The sequence below is a fragment of the Ixodes scapularis genome, unplaced genomic scaffold (genome assembly GCF_016920785.2).
Source record: "Ixodes scapularis isolate PalLabHiFi unplaced genomic scaffold, ASM1692078v2 PGA_scaffold0__279_contigs__length_252992795, whole genome shotgun sequence".
Lineage (NCBI taxonomy): Eukaryota > Metazoa > Arthropoda > Arachnida > Ixodida > Ixodidae > Ixodes > Ixodes scapularis.
The window spans coordinates 150584156-150607710 of NW_024609835.1; the positions used below are offsets into that span (position 1 = coordinate 150584156).

The following is a 23555-nucleotide window of genomic DNA, read 5'->3' on the forward strand; positions in this document are numbered from 1 at the left end:
CAATTCAGTCAGCTTCGCATCATATTTTCGTGACAGGAGTACCCTTGAAAGCGATGTATGAGAAGCATACGATATTGATTTACAATTCTTTTTTTCTTCTGCACATAACGACTATTGAATGCTTCTGCATTCATTAGTCGGTATGCGCATCAACCTTTTCGATGCAGTCCCTTTGGAAATGAATGCACACCTTTCAATGGTGTGGCAGCCTTTTCATTTCCTGCCAGAACCAGTCTTTGGGAGCGCTTCGCACCCACACCTAGGCAGCTGCTTCCAGTTCACCAATGTCCATAAAATAAAGCCCTCGCAAGAGTTTTTTCATGGAGCCGAACAAGTGACGGTCAGGTAAGTATGGTGGGTGGGGCAGAAATGAAAATTCCAACATGGTGACGGCCTCAATTGTTTACAAGTTTGTGTGGGTGCGGGCATTGACGGGCTGCGAGAGCCTTTCTCCCACCCATTTCTCTGGCTGCTTCTTCCGAATGGCGCGACACAATCTCCTGAGGGCTGCCCCGTATTTGGCACTGTTGATGGCGTTTCCCAGTTGACGCCAGTCTACGAGGATTATGCCCTCCGAGTACCAAAATGCTGTCGCCATCCACTTTCCGGCCGAGGGAAGACTGTCTCTGTGTTTCCACTGTATTGTCTGTGCCATTCTCTTCGGGAAATTAAAATCGATCCTCGTCTCAATGTTGGTCACTTTCTTCCGGAACTTTCTATCCCAGATGATGATGATGATGATGATGTTAATTTTTATTATTATTATTACTATTATTATAATCATAATTTTTATTATCTGCGAAAACACCCGGCAAAAGAGCGCGGAGTCCATCCGGTCTTCCAGAACGGGAGAGCGTACATCCAAGGGTGTTGAAAAAAAGGCCTAAATCGCATCAGGAAAAACGAGTGGCGGTGGCGGAGTGTGCGCGCCCGCAAGCTGCTCGGGTTACCCGAAGGGCTTGCTGGTGCGAAGGATAGAGTTTAAGCTGAATGTTGCGAAGCGATCCATCCAAAAGGCGGCACGGGAGTCTCACGCACGCAACAACCTGCCAGCGGCCTAGTGATTGGCAAACTAAGACACCTCAATTGATCCTCGTATGACATGGGTGAAAAGCGGAAGATCTGTACGCGACAGAAGAGTCCATGTTGCACGACACTGGACTGCCTCCGGATGCTGAGAAAGGTGAACGTGACGGGAACTCCAGATGGATGCACAGTATTCTAGGCGTGGGAGCAGAGCAGATTACAGGGCACAAAAGCATTCCAAACCATGAAAGCGCAATACCGTTGCAACAAACCCAAGGGTTGGACGTGTTTTTATCACAATGCTAGGGATGTGCAGGGCAAAATCAAGAGTGGGCCTGAGGGTGATCCCAAAATCTGAAGACATCTGGCCACCTACACAGGTGTGCCAGAGAAAGAATAGTATGATGGGTCCACCCTTTTTTGGCTGAAGTGCATAGCGGCACTTTTGGCGTGGCTTAGTCATTGGTAGTTGGAAGTGGACCGGTCTGCAATTACAAGAGATGGTCTTGAAGGTGCAAGCTAGAAGAAGGGTGGTCCATTAATAGGTCAAAATGGTTGTGTTGTACGCATAATGCATAACAGGGTGTTTTTTGTCTTCGGCATGTCGTTCACATAGAGTAATTCCTCATATAACAAAATTACTTCTTTTGAATTATCACTTTATCAAAGTTAAATATTGTCCTGACCAAAATGCAAGCATTTTTAAGCGGATTATTCTAAATGTGTCAACGGCCGACCATGCTTATTACGAAGGCCGCAGTGCCGAAAGCATGGAAGCCTACACGGAGGCGCATGAAGACCATTGCGTTGTCTCTTTTTTGTCCACCGAGGCAAATAGCAAACTGGGAAAACGGCAAACAAGAAAACGGAGTAAACAGGCGACCGAGGACAGAGCGTGCCAAGCGCCGCTTCTGATGTTGATGCACCGATGCGGGGACGTGGCCAGGCAGCAGCGGGACCGGCGTCCTTTTTCCGACGCTACTCACGGCGCCCATGGTTGAGCTGCCAGACTCCTGTCGGAATCGGGTCAAGCGAGCGATGGAGCCCGAAGGAGATCAACCCTTCGGGAACCCCCGATGCGTGCGCCTGCGGCGTACCACATGCACACGTGAGTCGTATGAGAGATAGGGAGTGTTTACCGAAAGTTGCTTACATCTGTGAGGGTGAGGAAAGTAGCTGGCCCAAGTCCGGAATCGTCAAAGAATTCGACATTCCGGCATCGGCTGTTTGACACTGTAATCATTTCGCAGTGCAAGCAAGGCATATTGAACGGGTTAGAGGAGCTTCTCATACAAGAAAAAGCGTGTCTGCAACACGAAGATGAAAGATCGCCAACTGCTTTGCACACATCGGATTTTCTCTTGCAAGCAGGCTTGCCGAGCCGGCACATGATTCCCAGAGCTGCAACGATCTCTACAGGGGTGTGTGAAAACATGCTGGCAAAGCCACCGAGAATAATTTTGATTCATTCACGCTTGTCAATGCGGACCTTCCCGTTGTTGCTCCTGCCACGGATGTTGCGATTGACCTTACATGCAACCAGGATAAACACGAAGCAACGTCGGAGAGGCACTTCGGGAAGCTCCAATGACTGCGGAGATGCGCAACACCCCACAGCTGCTTCGAAACAAAGTGGAGTGCAGCAGCGGTGACAGTGTTCTTGCGATACCTGGAGCAGTTCGAGAATTGATGACCAGATGAAATTATCGGCACACTCCCCTTAATTATTTTTTTTACTCGGTAAAGCTGCCATGAGATGTTCATAACCAAAGTTTGTTTGATCAAATATACAGTCAGAGTGTTCTGCAGAGTTCCCGTCCAGCTTTAAGGATGCTGGCACTTTTTTTTTTTTGGCTATATCGTTTTTATTGAATTACTGCTTATGTCGAATTCTTCTGTCATCCTGTTGACTTTATTTTAACGAGGGATTACCGTATGCTGAGGAGAGGGTGGGCCCCAGCACAGAGCCTTGTGGCACACCAGAGGAAATGATGTCCTCAGACGAAGACCCGTGGAGCACCACCTTGTGAGAGCAACCGATAAGGAACGAGCTCTCCGAAGAGGCAAGGAGTTACGTACACCATCCCCACGAGCTTCTCGAGAAGAAGGTGATGGTTCAGTGTGTCAAATGTATTGCTGCAGCCGAGTTGGATGAGGTTTGTGAAAGTATGGTCATTTAGCGCACCCCTTATTTTGTAGTGCGTGATGGTATCCAAGGCAGTCTCGCAACTTCTACCAGGCTTAAATCTGTGCGGAGGTGAGAAAAGTTTGTCGCTGGCAGTCACGTATTCTAAAAAAAGCCAGATTTAGCAGCTGCTCTAAAGACCTGCACACGACCGACGAGACAGAGACAGGCAGATACGAGGAAGCCTCCTTCACGGGCTTAACTTTTCTTTTGTGGATAGGCGTCACCAGGGCCCGCTTCCAGATGTCTGGAACAACAGCATTGTCCAGGAAGTACTAGAGATTCATATCAAAGATGAGATACCTGCGGGCATAGCAGCTTCAGGAATACCGGTGGAAAGTTGTCAGGGCCTGGTGAGAGTGAAAGCTTAATTTGTTGAAAAGCTTCATGGAGGTGCTTAAAGGGCAACTCCGGTCCATATTTTCTATTTTGGGATTATGACTGTTTTTAGTGCAATCAGCGTCCCTGAATTACAAGGTGTAATTTTTTTCCTCGCTATTGTGCGTAGTTTTAAAGATATCGACGCCTCAAAGTTTTGTTTGAGGCGTGGCCAGCAAAACCGAAACTAGCCGCTCGATGCCCCGGCAACACTGGAAATCGGCCGCTATGTGAACGTGATGTCAGAATCGTTCTCGTTCAACGAGTGTGCAGGCCGAGCGGCACCTACCTCTGTTGCGCTAGCCATCTAAAGATAGGAGGTAAGCTGATCTTGTTTTAATTCTGTACACGTGGCAGTCATCTACCATATGTAGCAAGAGTTAGTGCGTATACCCAAAAGCTAGCGACTGGAAAACCCGTGAACTTGTATGGTGCCGTACTCGGCGGCCGCCGCCGTGCGTGCGCTATGCCGTACTCGTCGCTTGTATACCCAAAAGCTAGCGACTGGAAAACGAGTGAACTCGTTCGGTGCCGTACTCGGCGGCTGTCGCCGCGTGTGCGGTCTTCCGTACTCGTCGCTAGGCCTAAATTGTCATCGGGGCTCCGTGGATGGAGCGGCGTTGCTCTACGCCGCGCTGCCAGTGACGTACAGTACTGGGGGCCCTCTGGCATTCGCGCTGGGGGTCAGTCCCAGACATGAAGCTTTGAGGCTCTCTGGCACGGGCTGCGGCGCCCGAACACAAGTGTGCAGGGCTGCACGTGTCTGTACACGTCTGTTTTTCTATTCTTTTTTCCTCGGGCGCGTAAAAGCCGAAGTCCACAGTTCACCCGTCGAACAGCGTTCACCCACACCTTCTTCAATTTTCGGTCCGTTGGAAACTTGTGAAAAAGCAACTCCGGGTTGCGCAGCGGGTCGTTTGAGCAGCCCACAGCGCTACAAGTTGCACTCGGCATCTTTCGAAGTACAGCTGGGCAGTCTTTGGCGCACCGAGTTGCTCGCTAAAACGAGTCTTGGAGTCCTCACAAGCAAATAAACAAAAGGCTATACCGAAGCTACACGGACTACAGATAAAAGCAACGGCTAAACCTGAAGTAGCGGTGGTAGCGGCTCAAAGAAGCCCACTCCGCGCAACGCCCGGACCGGAGGAAAAAAAGAGAACGATACTGACGTCACGGCCCAATGTTGCTTTAGCGATCGGCAACCCGCTGGCCGCCCGCTAAGGAGCAGCGGCTCGCGGCGGGTCGCATTTTTATTATCGGCGTCAGTTGAGAACGCGGCGTCCCACGGACGTAATATTTTGGCTGGGGCCGTATTTCGTGTCACTACAGCGATACCTGTAATTTATTTCATTTTGACTTTTGGCCGGAGTTGCCCTTTAAGGGGAGACACCCCCTGGGAGGGTCAACTTTTGAACCCTTGGCATAAAATAATGAAATTTACAGGGTAGGCTGGTGGTCATTCTAGAGGGTGCATAACAAAATTTTAGGTCTGTCGGTTAAGTGGGAAGGAAATTAGGGCAGCTTCTATCAGCAACACCCCTACACTGTTTAGTTAATCTATCGTCAGAAAACTATCACAATATCAAAGATTTTTATTCGCTAGATATGTAGCAGAATGCCTAGGAGGTGCGCCTATGGAAAGGTTTTTGTGAAAAGTAATTGATTTGTATTAATTTTCTCTTCTGCGAAATTGGTCAACGTTTTGGTCTTCCGTGTCTCCGACAAAATGTCAACATTTTTTATAAAAGACATCCGTAAAGTGACAAACAAACTCCATAGGCGCATTCCTTATTAAATTTCAGTCAGGAAAAGTGAAGAACAAGCTTTGCTTGTATTTCCATTCTCAAACGATAGATTGACTAAAATGGAATTTATACAAAAAAGTGGAACGGAGAAAAATGTGTTCAAAGTGCTCCAAATCCTACCTTTCCTTTAGCTTTGGTGGACAGAGAATAATTTATAAAAAATTAACTATGCAGTGTAAACTAGTGAAAATTTCTGGGAATACTCTCTGGATGTAGATGGATGTAAATATGTAATTTTTCAAAATCAATGTTTTTTGAAGAATCTTTTTCTCCGGGTAGTGTCCCCCCTTAAGCGATAGGGTTGTCTGGTATGGAAAGGGTGGGACACGGCATGTTCTCCTGAATGTTTTTCACAAGGCAGTTGATATCTGGTGTGGGCGTGCCAGCATTGAAAACACCAGCGAAGTGCTGAGCAAATGACTATGCAACATCACATGCGGATGTAAGAGGAACATTGTTGTTCACGAAGGTTGGCTTGTCGCTACTGGTGTGTAACCTGCTCGTCTATAAACAGAACAGTCTGGGATACTGCTTGGCCTTGACTGCAATGTTACAGGTATAACTGATGTTAGTAGTCTGGATAACAGCTTTCAGTCCTCACTAGAGATCCTTTGCTGCTCCAAGAGTTTGCACACACTGCAAATATGCTGCGTTCTTGAAAAGCGCTCTTTTCTGGCTGGCTGCCTTTATAATCTCAAGCATGATCCAAGGAGCCTCCTCTGCCGGGTAGAACGCAGTGGATGAAGGATGAACTTTCACTGGATGGCACTCGCAAAATCGCACCAGGGGTCAAAGTTTAAGAGACAGACACTTACAGCAGTTGTCATGCACCATGGTGCAAAGATGTGCTAGACGAGGTAAGGGTGGTTGGATGCATAAAATCTCCAAGTGGTGCGGGCAAAGAGACCTTTCTGGGACAGAGCTGCAAAAGACACCTCCCATGGCCATATGGTTGCTACCATCAACCAGGGTAAACGTTACAGCAGAGAATTTTCGTGATATTGGTAGTGAAGACTAAGTCGAGGAAGCTGTTACATGGCAGGTAAGTGGGGCTGTGGCAGACTTCCAGGTGCCCAGCTGAAGATGTTTAGCTCAGGAGAAAGTCGTCAAAAAAAATGAAAGCCGTTTACAATTCCCTGTAACGCCGAATTAGAGTGCAGCTCTTGAGGAGGAGGAGGGAAGGGTACTGAGAGGAGGGTATACCCCTCCTCCCTCCTTTTCACCTCCTCATTATGCTGCTCCTCCCTCCGACCGGCGTCGGCTAACCATGAGGTCATGTGATCCTCATGACGTCGCGTGACCTTACGGCGGTCACGTGACTTCACAGGGGTCACGTGATCTCATGGGGGTCACGTGACCTCCATGAGATCACGTGACCCCCATGACCCCCAGACCCTTTCTTTTCGAGCGTCATGGTGCGGTACTTTCCGCGCTTCTTGGCGACACTTGGGAGCGGCGGCAGAAGGAAAGATGGGGCCATGACGTCCAAGCCAGCGTTGTCCGAACGAGATGAGGGGCGCAAATCCACGAGGGCAAAATGGTGACTGGTGATGCGAAAGTGGGGCGGAGGCGTGAAGGGATGGAAGGAAACAAAGCAAAATAATAAAATGATGATGATGACGTGCAGCTAAATGGAAAAAAAGGGCTAGCATAGCGTCACTTAGCGGTAGGACTCGGGAGTACTCAAGCAGCGCAGCCAAACCAAGCAAATTCATCTGCAGCCCACATAAAATTCAAAATGGCCGCTTCTCGGTGGTGTTTCCCGCTGATCGCTTGCAACGATTTTGTCCGAATAATCAAACTTTCGGATTTCAAGCTGTCCAAAACATTGGTCGTAAGTCTGCACTATTTCTATGGGGTAAGTCACGGTTCCTCCTTTAGGACCAAAATATCGAACAAGTCCGAATTATCTGAGTCCGAAAAATCGGTTAACAAATGTATATGGCATCTGCAGCGCCCTGAAGCTCGCTGTCGTTCACACTGAAATCAAGCAAAGTCTCTGTAACGCAGGTAGATCGTATTGTCCGACAGTGAGCTTGCAATGGTCTGAAAATCCTGGATCTTATTTTTAGGTTGCGACAGTTGGTGTACCACAGATTAAGGCTCTTAGTCGGCGTGCGTCCAACAGTGTGTCTACAGAGACTGGCACAAGCCACTCATGCCGCCGTTGGCTGGAGAGTCGGGGACGAGGCCAGTGCCGGATGTGGCATTCATGGGTGAAACAGCAGGAACATCGAAGTAGTCATCCGAGAACTATGGTAGCGAGCACATTATGCACAGCCACAGATCGGCGACGGGCCCAGTTGGCAATACTGTCCCAGAGACATACAAACGTAACCGTGGTGAAACCACCCTTCACAGGAGTCGCAGCAGGGAACGGCTTGGTTGTCCCGTATCCGAATCATGCAACAGGCGCAGCTAGGACGCCACGGACCGGGGTTAGGAGCAACACCACCGGCAAGCAGGAGGCACCAGACGATGTGGTGGCGATGCACGTCTCATAACGTTTGCAATGGAAGATTGACGGTGATCCGGCAGAAGAAGGGTGGGAAGGTGCAAGTCCAACAGCTGACACTCCGCAGACGGGTGTGGGACTGCCTGGAGCCTTCGTGAGTCTCAAGGACCGTGAAGTCATCCAGATATAGTTTTAGAAGCACAACAAAATTCAGGCAGAAGCAGGGCTGTGAAAAAACACAGGTGGCCACCATTCGCGAGCGCACCACCACAGAAAAGCATGCATTCAAGCCAGTGTTGTTTATATTTTAAGATGTTTAAGATTATTTTTCATTTAAATATAATTATATATAGTTTATATTTTAAGATGCTGTTTATCCCCTCTGCAGGAAGCTGTCGAGAGTTTTCTGCATGCCTTTTGCTAGCATTGGAGTAAAGATAGCAGCTTCCAAACTTCTGAAACGTATTACAGTTGAACCTCAATTTAACAAAACCCGATTTTACGAGTTTCGTGATTTAATGAACAAATTTGGATTCCCCGCGCAGCCTATCCCGAATGTCTTTCTCGACTTTACGAAGTTCCCGATTTAACGAAATAATTAGGGGGTCCCGGTGACTTCGCTAAATCGAGGTTCAACTGTATCGTGAACAGTACGAGAGGATGCCATGGCACCTAGAGTTGCTATGTGTGGCGCCGCCTCCTCGAAACATTGCACAGGAGCAAAAAGCCTTCGCTGCTGTTCCGCATCTGGCTGCCGAACAGATACTGAGCTTGTGTTGCTCCTGCCGTCCACTAGAGCAGCGAAGAGCGGTTGCGACGAAACGTGCAGGCCAGACATCCTACGCAAAGTCAGTTAAGGATGGCTCACATCTCATGAAAGGCTCACAAGAGATTCCTTAGTGACAATGGTTAATTTTCTGTGGGAACATTCATTTGGCGCTGCTAGCACGTTGACTAGGCTGAAGAATTCGTTTGTGGCGTTTCTTGTGTGCAGCCCTAGTGCAGGGTGTGGGGACGAAGCACTAACTTGCCTGGGGTGTGAGATTATGCAACCTTCATGAAAGGTCTAATCATATTCAATATATTTTCAAAAACATTTTGAAATAAACTGGTTCCAAAACTTTCACTTGATGTTAAACCAGCTTCTTAGAAGTTTAAGGAGTATTCACATGAGTGAGAAATTCGCCGCTTTCCTCCGTGGAGCATACATCACGTGAGACATACGTCATCCCTTCTTGAACCTTTGCAGCGCCGTCTACCTTTTTGATGGACTGTAGAAGGGTGTGTACTTGGGCTAGTTGGTTATTCATGAATAGGAGGTAAAAGCGCTAAAAAACGACGGACAAGTTGAAGAATGACGAACACCACAGAGCGCTAACTTGCAACTGAAGTTTATTACTGAAAACACGTACACATATAAACTTCAGTAATAAACTTCAGTTTTCAGTAATAAACTTCAGTTGCAAGTTAGCGCTCTGTGGTGTTCGTCATTCTTCAACTTGTCCGTCGTTTTTTAGCGCTTTTACCTCCTATTCTTTTTGATGGAGATGCGGAGGGTTTTTCCTGTAAGCATGAACGCTCCGCGGGTGAGTGGTGGAGTAGTTTGGTTTTCACTGCTTTCAGCGATACTCTTTTGCCTTGTCTGGCCACGCGGGCATCTGCGCTTTCTTCAGAATCACTTGCGCCATTACTGCTGTTCCTGTTGTTGCAGTCCCACGTGGAATGGCAAAGTTAAATGACGACGCCACATTCTTTTTCCTTTCCCTCGCTGAGGAGTTCCCGACGTTGTGGGACGCAAGTAGCATTCTCTGCTACTAGAAGACAAACATCAAGGTGTTGATATGAGAAAAGATTGACGGAGAAATGCTCTCGTGGTTCCCGCAATTTGCGCCGTACACGATGGGTGAGTGACGTCTTTGTTCAATGCATATCTGCACTCTGCTGACATTAAAACCGCGCTCACAGGAGACCTCATGTTTGTTGCCTGCTTTTGTATTCGCGGACGCGGGCCTGTAGTTCTACGAAGACGTCATCAGGCACCCGAAGGAGTCTTGAATACTTGGCACTGTTGCTTTCAAGAAGCTCTTCATACATCTGGTTCTGTATGTTAAGTTCCTTGTTCTGCACCCAACCTTTCACCCAGCACATTTTTTTTAGTAGGTAGAATGTCATTTTCATTCATTTCTAGCAGTGCTGCTGCCATAATGGTATACCACCACATCATGTGCGCGCCTACTCCCAACTATGGCGTGTGCGCTCTCATCAGCGTGCTCCAAGCGTAGTTGTCGAGAGTGTGACCGCTAAATTCGTCTAAAACCACTCATATTCCTCATGGCTCCTCGCAACGACGACGGGCAGGATTGGGGCAGGTGCGCGCCAGGCACAAGTGTCGTCGGCACTGTACACTTCACCCCATTTTGGTGTCTACGACATTCGACAATGTATGCACAACTACGGCATAAGTCTGTGCACGTAGTATCCGTAGTGTGAACGAATCTCCTAGAGACAATAATCACAAACAGTGAGACAACGATGGCAGTAATGGTGGGAGGGCCGGACAGCTCCCAAGAAGCGCGCTGTGCAGGCACATTACACCAGTCACAAGGACACTGCTGACTGCCAAGAGGAAATGTTGCTGACGTCACCCCTTACGCTTGCCAAAAACAAACAAAAAGTGGTAATGGTGATAATGTTTAGCTCAATGCTGGCTATGCCCACACCGTAGCCTCGACTGAGCTGTTGGTTGCGCCTAAATTCGCCTCCTAAAATCGGCCGATATCGACAACTTGGCGAGTTGCAAAGTTTGCTGGACCGTTTAAGGAACATTTAGATAGAGCAAGGTTGTAATATTTGATGTGTGGTCTTCCTAGGTGATACTGAAGAGGACTGCATTGTTTTTTCAAAACAAAAAATGAAACAGAGTTGCTCTTAAAGAAACAGTCCAGTCTGAAAAGTTTGCCTGAATTTTGGTGCAGTGAATAAATGCTACTCATGAAACTTGTATCACGGGAACCAATATTGCATGTGCAAATCGCAAAAAAAAAAATAAAAATAGAAAGGTGGGAATTAGGAATTTGCATGTTGCCACGGGAACGGACACTCCAGCTGGGGTCAAGGAGCTGCCCCACCCCAGAAATGCTTCGCATCATCGGATACATTGATATCAACAAATACGCTTTCGGAAAGTGAAATCGTGAAAGTGGTTAGACCCAAGAACGGTCGTGTCGCTCTCTGTGCTAAGTGAGAGTTGTAAGGCGCTTTTACTACAGCAAAAGGAACACCAAAAACGCCCCAAAACAGGTGGTCATTTATACAGCGTGGTTACTGTAGCGCACCCATGACCAGCCGTGGGTGCACATTTGTCAGTGGAGACATGCCACAGTAACCTGCCGCGTCATATTGGCAGCCAAAGTGACATTTGCGCAAAATGTGTAAATGCAAAAATTTTACCTCTAGTACCGAGTGCACCCCAAAGTATGTGTCAATTTTGCAAGAAAAAAAGTGTGTTTATAATGCGAGTAAACACAGTACACTTGGCTCTCCTGAACACACACCTCAAGCGTTTATTTACCCCCCCTCCTCCATTTCCAGTTCCTTGCTGCAGAAAAAATGTGCAACTCCATACTGTTCTTCTCGCATAGACACATACACAACATGCACACCACATTCCACTGACTGCAGTTAAGCAATAGTGGAATGTCGGGATGTAGCATTGGTTCCGGTTTCTGGCCCACCGATGCTTCAATCTAGCGGCAAAGATGGGTGCCGAATTTCTGAGTTGTTCTAAGTTTGTGCAGATTTGCGACTTGCACAAGTAACTCGCCTTTGTACATCCCATACGAGTGCAGTGTGGCCTGCACGAATCCAGGACGACCATCGTGATCACCAGGGGTTCCCAAACTTTTCATTTCTCGAGGAACCCCTCCTGGAGTCGATATTAATGCAACAAAGCAGAGCAAAAGCCTACGAACCTTGTAAACAATAATACCTTTGGCTCATAGTTATGCATCAATGGGTGCCTAGGATCTGCTAAAGTAGCACTTCAACTGGAAAGACACTCACTTAGGGGTCGATCTGGGAAATTCGGGAGCTTGGGGAACCCAGGACGGAACTCCCATAAACCTCCGGGTTCCTAGGAACCCGAGAGCCCACACGGACGAAAGAAGCAAAAGATCCCCTTACCTTGGTCGTGCTCGATGCGGACGTGCCTCACCAGGCCGTTGAGCTTGAATGTGAGGCTGAAGATGTAGTGCTCGTCTGAGCTGTCCCGCACCACGAAGGACCCGTCGGGCTCTTGCGAGAGCAGGCGCTCCGCCGTCTCCCCACTGATGGGACCCCAGTACCAGCCGCACTGCAGAGGCACGAGGCATGAGGCCTGCCGTCACTTCTACAGGAAGAAGCCTCGACGAAGAAACGCAATCAAATCGGTTTCTAAGGGTAGCCAAAGCTGAGCATTCCATAAATTCGGTTCCTAGATCCCAGCTCCAGGTAAGTTCACAACACTCAAGCTGACATTTCAGCTTTAAATCCTGCCATTGTCGAGCGCCGTGATACACCGCGCGGCGCAAACACAACGAAAGCGCCTTTTGCATTACAGTCGCAGAGTACCGACGGGCAGTGAATTGTACCGAGTAGTTTAAAAACTCTGAAAGAGAACTTTCCGTTGCACTTGCGGTTTTAAAAACAGTCTTCCAAATCCAAGACAAAAACTCAAAGGACGCTTGAGCTTTGCCTTTAAGGGTGGAACACAATAGCGTTCAGGGCCCCATTCGCATTGCTTTCTCATTCGCTCCTCACGCTCTTCCTGACAGTGAGCAGGAAGTGCGGCGGACACGGTGGCCTGGTCTGTATACTTCGTTTCACCTTGTCTGCGAGCGAAGCCAAAGCTAGAAGCGCGAGACCAGCGCTTTTTGCGTTTCTCCCCAGCTCGCGCGCTCGAGCAAAGCCTGAAGGCACGGAGCTTTCGTGCTCGCGCTTCCAGCTTTGCCTTCGCTCCCACATAAGGTGAAACGAAGTATAGCATGTCTGGCTCGCAACCAAAGGGTCGTTGATTCAAATCCTGCCTAAAATTCTTCAAATCTTTTTTTAAAGCGAATTAATTACTTTAAAAGTGAAATCGTTTGAGAGGTGCGGCGACCTGTAATCTGCATTACATGTCATATTTTTTAATCACTTTTATTTCATAGCTGATGGCACAGTTCACGTGAGCATTGTGGGTTGTTTGAAATTCCTGCACGGGGCCATCTGGCCGTGACGTCATGACCCTATCAACCAATCAAGATTTTTGCGTCCGCAATTTTCTCATCACGCCACCGGCGCTGGCCTTTCTGCTTCACGAGCTTCTTAAAGCTATCGCGTTAAAACAGGGAAGACCTGCAATCCTTTGTTCGTGACAACTACGTTGCACCCTGTACATTGGCTGAAGGGTGCATCGGCTAAATCAAAACTTTCTGGGGAAGGCGACTAATCAGGAAGCAGTTCATATTTGCAAAAGTCATTGAACAAGATTTGTGATACCACAGCATGGCAGCATGCCGAGAGATCATGTCTATGCATACGTAAAAGGTACTGTTATTGTCTGTGGCACTTTGCATCAAAACAAAACATAGAAGTGCTTGGAGCTGGTAGGAAGAACTCGAAAAGCAATCTCCTGATCGCCCCAGAGTGGCGGTATACATTTTTCTAGGGCAAGGGTCTCAAACACGCAGCCCGCGGGCCGCATGCGGCCCGCAACTTGCTGGCACGCGGCCCACAGGCAACCGGCTGAGAGTCCCTGTTCAAATGTCTCGAGTGCTAGAAATGGAATGCTCCATAGTGATGTCATGTCGTCTATTCATTTTCGCTTGAGAAGTAGCTCTGCTCTTTTAACGTATTCATAGTTCATAGTTATCTGTGTTCATTTGCTCTTTGTTTTGCGTGATGTTTTGATTCCTAGCTTTTTGTAATGTACAACAATTCTGCTACAAGGCTGCTGGCGCGAGCTATTCGTTGAAGGTTGCATCTCGGTTGAGCGAGCTCTCGATCAGCAGGAGAAACTGTCAAAAACGAAAGCAACGAGCTCGGAATTCTCGCCTTTAAAAAAATATCACCATTAAAGAGATACCGAACCAAACATTTTAGTGACCATAGTAAGTGGCGCACGACTTATCCACGAGCCAGCACCTGCCGGTATGCGCGAGACCATGCAACGCGATTGACGTCATAGTCCTTCATTAACGCCCAAGATGAGAGTGAAATGTATGAGCTCCGGGTTAAAGAAGAAAAAAGACAGGCTTTTCATCTCCACAAGTGAAAGCTACGTGCTTGTTAGACCAATTAATCGCCTACCTTTTACACTAGACCTCACTGTGGGGATAAGAAACCTGTCCTTATTCTCATTTCCCCTGGAGCACAGACATTCCACCGTCATCCTAAGCGTGAATGGAGGACTATGACGTCAAGTTCGTTCCGTGTGCTCGCGCACACCGCCGGCTGCTGGCTCGTAGAAGGATCGTGCGCCACATATTATGGGCACTAAAATGTTTGGTTCAGGATCCCTTTAAAAGACAAGTATTTGTTCCAAGTGTTGTAAAAAAAAACATCAGGAAACCAAAAACTGACAAATTAACTGATTGCTTTTTTTTTTGTAGAGACACGTTGAGCTTGATTAATTTCTGAGTAAATTAAGCAACGAGAACGACCGTGTGCTTGCTTTCTTGTTTGTTCTATTAAAATGCCAGCACGTTTTCGGGGCGGTGTCATTTGAATTCTTGTTACCACATCAGGTCAGGGCCCAAAGTAGTCATAAACAAATCAAATCTAAAGATGTCACTGGCAGGTTCACAGGTTCTCTTGCCTCACCCCCTCCCCCCTTCCCCTCCTCTTGTCTTACGTTGGCCCTCGATCTTTCCCGTGTGGCATATCTGGCCCCCAGGCTCCAATGAGTTTGAGACCACTGTTATAAGGGATATCCCACCGCCACTCTGAAGCCGCAGAGATTTCTTAGCCTTTTAGCTTAGCTTATCTTAGCTAAGAGGCTTAGGTTAGGTGAAGAAGCTGTCCGTTAGGAAAACATTAGCTTCCACTCTGAGACTACCAGAGGATTCCGTTTCAAGCACACTCACGTCAGGCACACGAACCTGCCCTCAAAAGTTCGAGCCTCTGCAACCAGCTACCGTCGAATCAGGAAAAAGCCACCGATACTCACGTCCTTGACCTTCTCGATACTGGCCGCATAGTCCATGCTCCTCCGGTCCGACTCGTCCGACGTGGTACTGGCTGCATCCGACGCAGCCGAGAGACGGTCGCACACCGAGGAGCAGCCTGCGGGCAGCGGGGGAAGTGCCCGCACCGCATAGGGGCTTCCGGATGCCTGGGCCCCGTAGCAGACAGCCTCCCCAAGGTAGGGCTCCGTCTGGCTTGCGCTGTTCCGCACGGACGGCGAACTCCCGCGACGACGTCTGAACAAGTTGAGCAACGCGCTTGGCAACGTGAGCGAGAAACGCCGCCTGTGCTCCCCAGTCTTGAACGCCCGCTGACCCCTTGACCCGAGACACGACCCCAGAGAATAGCGAGAGCCCTTCTTGGCCGCACACCCCGGCCGGGACATGGCGGAGTCGTCCGCATCCTCGCCGCAGCTAAGGGCGGTGATCTCCTCGGAGCAGCACCGCTCATTCCTGTCGCGACGTCGCGGCTTTTCTTTCCTTTCGCCGCGTCGCTGCTGCCACTCGGACTCAACTGTGGCCGAACGGGACCTCTGGCAGTTTTCGCACGTGGCTGGACTCGAAGACTGTCTCTGCACCTGCGTGAACAGGACTGGACTGTTGGGACTGCTGTACGGCGGCCGTTGCGCCCGCAACGACAGGTCGCCTTCCTCCGATCCCAGAAACTGCGACGGAGTGCTGCCCGGACGGCTCGCCACATCCGGCCGTTCCACCTCCACTCCGGCGGATGCTGAGGGAACGGATTGGGCGGAACCTGCCGCGCGGGGTTTCACTGCCTTTGGCTTCAGGACCAGGGTATAGTTGGAGGCCTCCGTATGCGAGCAGCGAGACCGGAGCGTCTTCACTGAGCCCACGTCGCGCGGTGTGGGCGGAGATGAAGAGGCGGCGGTGACGTTGGAACTCCCGCAGCAGCAGCGACCCTTCGGGTGACAGTGCCCTACCTTGTTGAGTGAGAGGCAGGCCATGTAGACGCCGAGAGGTAGCTGCGGCTCCTCCTTCGACCGCCTCTCCCTGTTTGGCCTTCTCTCCTCCGAAGGTTTTGTGGCAGCCCCATCCGACGCGTTCTCATCCCCCGGGGCGCGCGTCTGACCCGCGGCCGCAGGTGTGCCGCACCCTTCTTCGTGCGCGGCAGAGCGGAGGTCGACCCTGAAGAACACGGGCCTTCCCGCTTGGAGGTCGTCTTGCAGGTTCATGCTGGTGTCAGGAGGTGGAGGTGCCGCGGCGGCTCCCTGGGCTGACCCGACGTGTAGCGATAGTTCGGCCCTCCCAGAATCCATGTCAGCCTCGTCCCAGGAGAGGCAGAGCAGCCAGCTCATGCAGCGGGGCCATGGGAGTCCCTCACAGGACTCCATCGGTGCCGTGCAGCTGCCGGAAAGGTCTTTCGGACGAGAGGACGTGGGCGGCCATCTTGGTGACCCGAATGCGGCTGGTGGGCCCTGCTTCTGGGAGAGTAGGGGACGGCATTAGTGCCAAACCCGGGCCACGTTGCGATGCCACTGTGGCTTTACATTCTTCCACACGGGTTCTAAAACTGGGTTCTTAGGAGCTGAGGGAATCCCCAGCAGTACCTAGGGGGTTCTACGAATTCCCTCAGCCACCCTTGCCGCTAAGTAAAGTGTTCTCCCAGTTTAAGCACTCCTTTAGAAAGTCTCAGCCATCCGATGATGCATGCCTGCACGTCGCAGAATACCTAGTATGTGCATTATTGTTAACCAGATTCACAGGCCTCTCTGCTATGTTATTGTTTCAGGGGTGGAACTCATGATATGTACTTGGGAGCAGCCATGGGAGCAGCTGAAACAGCTGTTTTGGAGCAGGTTGGGAGCAGCTAAAACTACATTCTGGAGCAGGCTAGGCGCACCTCAGATCAGTTTTCATTGCACTTCAGCTTGTGTCTTAGACAAGCACGGGATCAATTTCAATTGTGCTTGGCAGCAGAGATGAACATGAGTGGTTAGGAACCTAGGTAGTTTGGATAACAGTGTAAAAGATGCGAAAACTTGAAACTTTTTGAGCCTTGATGAGAACCAAAAAGTAAGTACCATAGGTTTCTGAAGATAGCGTCATTGATATTTTCTGAGTGGCTTTCAGCTGCTCAAAATGCAAACCAGCACTGCTTATCGCACAACCCACACATGCTTGACATAGTAATTATATGTGCGAACCATGTGACGTGCATAAGCAATGGGCGTGCAGTTGCGCGGAGGAACAGGGCAACAAATTTCGAGTTTATCCTATTGTGCAACTCAATATCGAAGCAGTAGACTGCGATTAACGGAGCTATCGTATTCGAAGCGATAAGCAGGAGCGAGGTTAAAGTACGCCGAGCAGATTTACCGCTCGCGTGAGAGCTGCTGGCCGGCAAGGTTTTGGATCGGACCGCGTTTCAGTTCTATCAAATCACGATTTATCTTGCGAAAATGCGGCTCCAACTTCTAACGATGAAGTACTAAAAGGAATCCTTTGCTCATTTGTTTCCAACTGGCTGACGTCCGGATCCCAGGCAGCAGAGCCTCAGGCAATCTGACGCTTAACGACTCGACCTCACCTCTGCCGACTTGCTTAACCACTCATGGTTGAAGAACAATCAAGTCGCAGCTGGTGCAGCGCTTGGAATCCGACCCCCGAGTTTTTTCGCGTGCTTCCGACTAGGGATACACAGGGAGAATAAACAGAACAAAGGATTGCAATGTCCACCGAGCTAAACGCGCTCATTGTTGCCAATCGAGTCTATGAAAACCGAAACCAAGGCAAAATACAATTTTTTTGGCATACATTTTGCGATTTGATACATAATGGCGCAAGGTATTGGCTGTGGCGCAGTTTCCGCAACATGGCGCAGACTAATGCGTCTGGCGCAAAATGACGCAAATGGAGCAGCCGTTCCACCCCTTTTGTTTCGTTGGATAAAATGATTGAGGTTCCTCGTACGTTATTCAAGCCATATTAGTGTTCTTTGTGGTAGAAAGGATTGAGAATGTCTGTTCTAGAACGGATGGATGAGGTGTAATGGCACATATTGTGAGGCAACTTCACGTGGGTGGAACGTCACCATCAATGATGCAGGTTTGAGCTGGGCAGGACATCAACAAACAGCACCTACCCATGCCTTCCGAGCATGATAACCAATCAGACTTCCAAGTATTTTCAAGCGCAATCTGCTCCGGCATTCTGGGTGCAACATAAATGCGTGCATGCATGCACATTCTTGGTTTTCAATATAATTTGCAGTCTGTCATCGTTACGTTTTATTTTACCCCTAAATTGATAACTGATTGTCTCCACGTGAGCAGACAGATCAGTGCATGGGCTTTATAAATGCGTTCGCTGGATTCCAGGCTCCGGCAAACAAAGCCTATAATTTGCTTAAAGGGCAACTCCAGTTCATTTCACATATTATGAAAACAATGCAGTTCTCTTTGATATCGCCTAAATAGACCACACGCCCAATATTTATATCTAATTGTACCTAAAAGTTTATGAAACTTGCAAACAAAGTTTGAGATGCGCGAAATTACCAGAATTTGCTAATCCTAGCGGGTGAGGCGTGGCGAAGACAACAGCGCAGTCAATACCAGCATGTCAGGGCAGCTTACCCTGTGCTACCTGCGTCATGCTTAGGACTCTCAGGGAGATTTGCATGCTTGCTTTGCACTTTTACAGGTGCATGCAGAACGCGCATGCGCCTGTGTGCTCTCGTGTGGGCACGAGTCATCGCCCACAGTTCCTGTCGCGTGCAAGAGAACCAGTTTGCAACATTGAGCATGGCATACTTCTACCAAGTATTTGCTTCTACAAACCCGTCGCAACATATTCACGTGTGGTTTACTGAACTTCACTTTCTACTAATGCATTAAAAACAAGCCCTTGGGAAAACTGGCCTTTTTCTGAGCTAAAACAAGCCGCGGCCGCAGTAGTGCAGCCGTCGTCGGGTGTAGCAGACTGCCGATCGTAGCAGACAACACTTTCGCCTGCCCGCGTGCCTGGTATGTGACGTCACGATTTGTACACCGTGGTTAGAGGATGTAAGTGACGACACGGAAGCAATGTTTCCTACCGCAGCCAATGTTTCTGTTTGTGGCGAGCTTTAAATAAGGATTGTGCGAAAAATATTACTTTTTCTCGAAAGAAATGATGTAGAACCGTTTATAACTACCTCGGGATGTATAATCAACCAATACCTCAAATTTTTTTAAATTGACCGGATTTGCCCTTTAAAATAATTTTGGGCTTGGATCAATGAATTTAGATTGGGATTTTACTAATCGCATGTTGCTTAGTGAGCCAAAAGAGGATAGAATGTGAAAAGCCTGCTTTTTGGTACGAAAATTTGAAAAAATAGCGGACTATTTTATACTGTTTTCCTTCGACTGCGATACATTCACAGTACCCAAAGCGCCTCAACCGGCCCCAGCTCATGCGTTGGACACGAGAGTTGTGCGCAGTACTGCGGTAGCCACGGGCAGGAGGGGGAAAGCAACTTTTGTCCTAATTTTAAGTGACGGGCTAATCTCCAAGGTGGAGAATGGCAACATGGAGGTACACAAAGGAGGGTTCGAGCAAGAAGTGTTCCTCCTTTCCCTCCTCTTAAACTGCTATCGGTATACTCTCGCCCCTGTACCTTTAGTATTGCTGCACAATTTGTGAGTCGAGGAGGAAAGCTAAGAAGGAAGAAGCTGAAAAATAATTTCATGGCCTCTTTAAAGCACCTTCGGATTCTGGAATACCCACTTTGTGTGAGGCTTGAAATAGTTTGAACAGTCCTTCTCCTTCTACATTTAGAATTTCCTGTGTGTGTGTGTGTAGGGAAGGGGGGCTCAATTTTCATTGGCGCTGCAGTCAGTATGTTGTGCACCTCTGCCTAAGGCCATGACTGAAAAACAAACGAGTAAAAGGAGGCCACAAACTGTACACGCCAATATCGTTCATTTTCTTAAATAGAGGTCAGTACGCAGCACCGCAAAGCACAACGGACAAGCGTTGTTTCCACAGGCTACCTGCATTAAATGGCCTCGAACGAGCAGTTTGGACGAGTTGATTTGTCCCAGGTCTCAACAGACAAAACAAAAATTACCAAATTTAGAGTGAATCATTTTCGCAGATAAAAAGGGCCGCGTGAAAGTAACATTTACTTAGTTACACTGTAAGACAATGGTAATTCTCGCGAATTGTCTCGCCGCTACATCGGAGGAGCTCAGTAGTATGAGACGTTTTTGCCCACTTCAGACGAAGTTGCGCAAACGGCGACTACACATAAACAATCACTGCCGGCGCAGTTACAAGCATCTGAACAAAGCGAACAATGAAAACAAAAGAATTCCGTAAATTCAGGGTTATCGTACTGAAAAAGAATAACTAAATACGACACGACCACGGAAAATATTAATTATACCGAGGAAGTGCACAGAATTCCGGTTTCTGGATTACATTTGCATCGTATATAAACGAGATAAGCCAACCGTTCCCTTTATCGCTACCTAACAGTTGTCACACGTACAGTGTCAAATGTTCGTGAATACAAACCTGGTAGCTCCGATTCAAAGACGTCGAAACAAGCAGCGAACAAACGTAGGTTACGCAGGGGAAGACTTTGTTGTTCCGCTTTCCGTCTTCAAGACGCGGCCATCATTGGCCATGATTGCCCATGACAGAGTTGCCAGATGCATTCTAGAAGCGTCTCGAAATAGGTTAATTTCCTCCGCAAACCTTCGGGTCAAAAATTACACAAATAACTTTAAATGGGCAAATATCTTACAGGATTTGTTTTATGGTTGCTTTTGAAGCTCCTGTGTCACTACAACGTTAAGCCTAGTTTGAGCAAGTGCGAATCGTACGAATTACGGGTAATAGCAAAACCGAAACCACATCATACAGGAAGCGACAACTTTGATTAACCTCTTTGTCTCTCGCTTGTATTACGGTGCAGCAGGGACGCCGGAAGACGGGGGGCAGGGGGGGGCCAGAGCCCCCCCAAGTATTCTTATGGGGGGGCTCAGCCCCCTTGCCCTCATAAGAATAGTTCGGGGATATAACGCCAGCCAGGCGCTCGTCACGAAGGCATCACGTGCGTCCATGTTAGGTGCAAGCCACGGAGCAGCAAGGCACAGTCTTGTCGCACGTAGAGATTTTAGACAAGAACAATTAATATCGGGAGCGCGCTTTTTTTTTTTTTTTTTTTAATCCAATGTCCGTCGTCCATTAGCACGGCGGCTACGAGGGTTTAGAGCAAGCTGGACCCGATCTGCCCGTGGCAAGGCCGGGGAGTGGCGCGCGGGGGCCAACTGGGGCTTAGTATGGGGGCCTCTAGAGCCCGGAGATTATAGTTTTGTTGGTGTTGCTGTTGTCGTAGCGTTGGGGATACTGCGACGAGACATGTGTGGCGCCAGATTGTCGCCTCGGACCAGACGCTTTCTGTCATATTTGACGAGCTTTGACGGTTGTTTTCGTTTAGGAAGGTCTCAAGATGTCCTTGCCGACGACTGGTCCGGTCGAGAGCACGTGATGATCTTCAGGTTTGAAATTATTGGCTCTTCCTTCGAGAGCGAGGGAAAGTTAGAGTTGTGATGCGAAAAGCGAGAAATGAAATTAGCGGAGTTCGTCTTAGACTCGGAACCAGAGAGGTGGTCGTCCAAGTTGAATGCGTTTAGATAAACGTTGAAGTTTACGAGAAGCAGCGAGTCAGAGCATCATTCAACAACGTGCTCCCCACCAAGCTCCAAGATCATCGGGGCTGATCCTACCCTCCCAACGACACCGGGAGGGTCCAACGGCAACCCGTCAGAGGCGTATGCAGTCAGCGTCAGGCAGTGTCTCTTCGACTCCAGCATTACAAGCAATGTCTGGCCATCCAAAGATCACCAGCTTCTTCCTACCAGCCCCAAAGCGTACATGCCAAGGAAGCGGAGATTCTCAAGGTAAGATATTCCGCAGTTCTTCTTAGCTCATTATGAGTTCCGTTTGTGTAAATGCGTCAATTCAATCACACTGCTTGTTTCCTCGCTTTCCTATCGTTACCTACATGCAATCCTTTTTTGCGCCCCTGTATATATAAACAGAGAAAATACCATCTTGCCATAATATGAATTTGTAGACCATCAATAAAGAAGTGATCTCTGAAAACTTGTTATGTACAGTTCCTTCTTGATGATATACAGTATTTAGCAATTAGGAGCACTGCGTAAGAAAATTTTTTCTCATGCAGAAAATAGAAACCGCACAGGACCTAGTGAAAGGAACAAAAACGAACCCGCTATAGGATAGTGTTTTCTCTCAAAAGAAACTCAGATCGTAATATTTAAATTCTTAAAAAAAAAAAAAAGTACATCATACAAAAAACGACAAAAAGGAACGTGGCTTTAGCCCCCCCACTCACGATATACTTCCGGCGTCCCTGGGTGCAACTGTATTTCTACAAACTAAAACTTCGAGCGCAACGCTATTAGGAACCGTTTAAACTTCGGGATGGAAAGGGGAGTGCGAGCGTGCGCGCCTACTCAACGTCTACTTCGATGTGCATACATAGTATTTATGCACACCCTCGTAGGGGGGGGGGGGGGGGGTTCTCTTTACTACGCAGATTTGACAGTTATTAGATGCCTCTAGGTTGCACAGCAGGGTGTTTTCACACCAAATCGTAAAATTATGGTCCGGGTCATTTTTTTTTTTTTTTTTTTTTTATGTTTATGTAAAACCATATATGTGAAAACTGCGTTCTTGGGAGGAGCACTCAGATATATACTAACCTTGTAGCTAATCTTCCTGAAATATAAAATTTCGAAGCTCGATGCGTGGATACTGCCACTTTGCACAGTAGTCAATTTCACATTGAAGCATGCATTTATTTATTATTTTTTTTATGAACCAAGTCACCAGGCTCGATCTAAAATGGACCGTAAAAATCGACGCCTGCACGTAGCAATCTAAACTTTTCGTCCAAGGTGTATTTCACAGGTCGATTTTTTCTTGTAAAATCACAAAGCGTAGTTCTCTTTCTGTAAAAAAAACAAGGCCAAGAAACTTGCCATGGTTTATGGCGGGCAGCGACGCAGACGACAGGAGTTCAGTAGTGGGGTGTGTTTGGCGTTCGTATTGATAAATGGTGCTATCTCCTTATCGCGACGGCTCGCGATCACCATGGTTTATTAAAATGAACATAATCTTTTGGAAATGTACCTTCGGTTAAAAAATAAATGCAGGCAATAAAAGCAAAACTTCAAGTAAAAAAAAAAAAAAAGGCATCTGCATAACGGCGGCGCTTTTGTGGCCCACGGATTTCGTCTGCGTGTCGTCTCCTTTCTTTCGCTGGTCGGCTGCACCATAGAGTTATTAGAGAGTTTTAGTAGATCGTGTTTTCAGGCCACGTTAATCGTAGTGGGAGCTCGCGCTTTCACTTCGATGCATGCTTTGAAGCGCGCGGTCGTAGTGGTAGCGGGCCTTTGAAATCGATCTACTGAAACTCCCTCTTATAATATACGCTAGAGGTTCAAGTGGTGCTAGTGTAATAG

General features: G+C 48.3%; 1 protein-coding gene across 2 annotated transcripts in view; it reads right to left on the bottom strand.

The window, feature by feature from the left end:
* LOC8042509 overlaps positions 1-20743 on the bottom strand; it is a 41147-nt gene extending 20404 nt beyond the window's left edge. The window contains exons 1-3 of one of the 2 annotated variants that reach the window (XM_029991979.3): positions 20575-20743; positions 15036-16490; positions 12032-12200 (exon numbers count right to left, since the gene is read on the bottom strand). In XM_029991979.3, the coding sequence (XP_029847839.2) occupies positions 12032-12200; positions 15036-16403 (1537 nt within the window). In that variant the 5' untranslated portion in view covers positions 16404-16490; positions 20575-20743. Of the gene's footprint in view, positions 1-12031; positions 12201-15035; positions 16494-20574 lie in introns of both variants that reach the window. The other variant, XM_029991978.3, reaches the window with a different exon arrangement.
* Positions 20744-23555: the final 2812 nt, after the last annotated feature.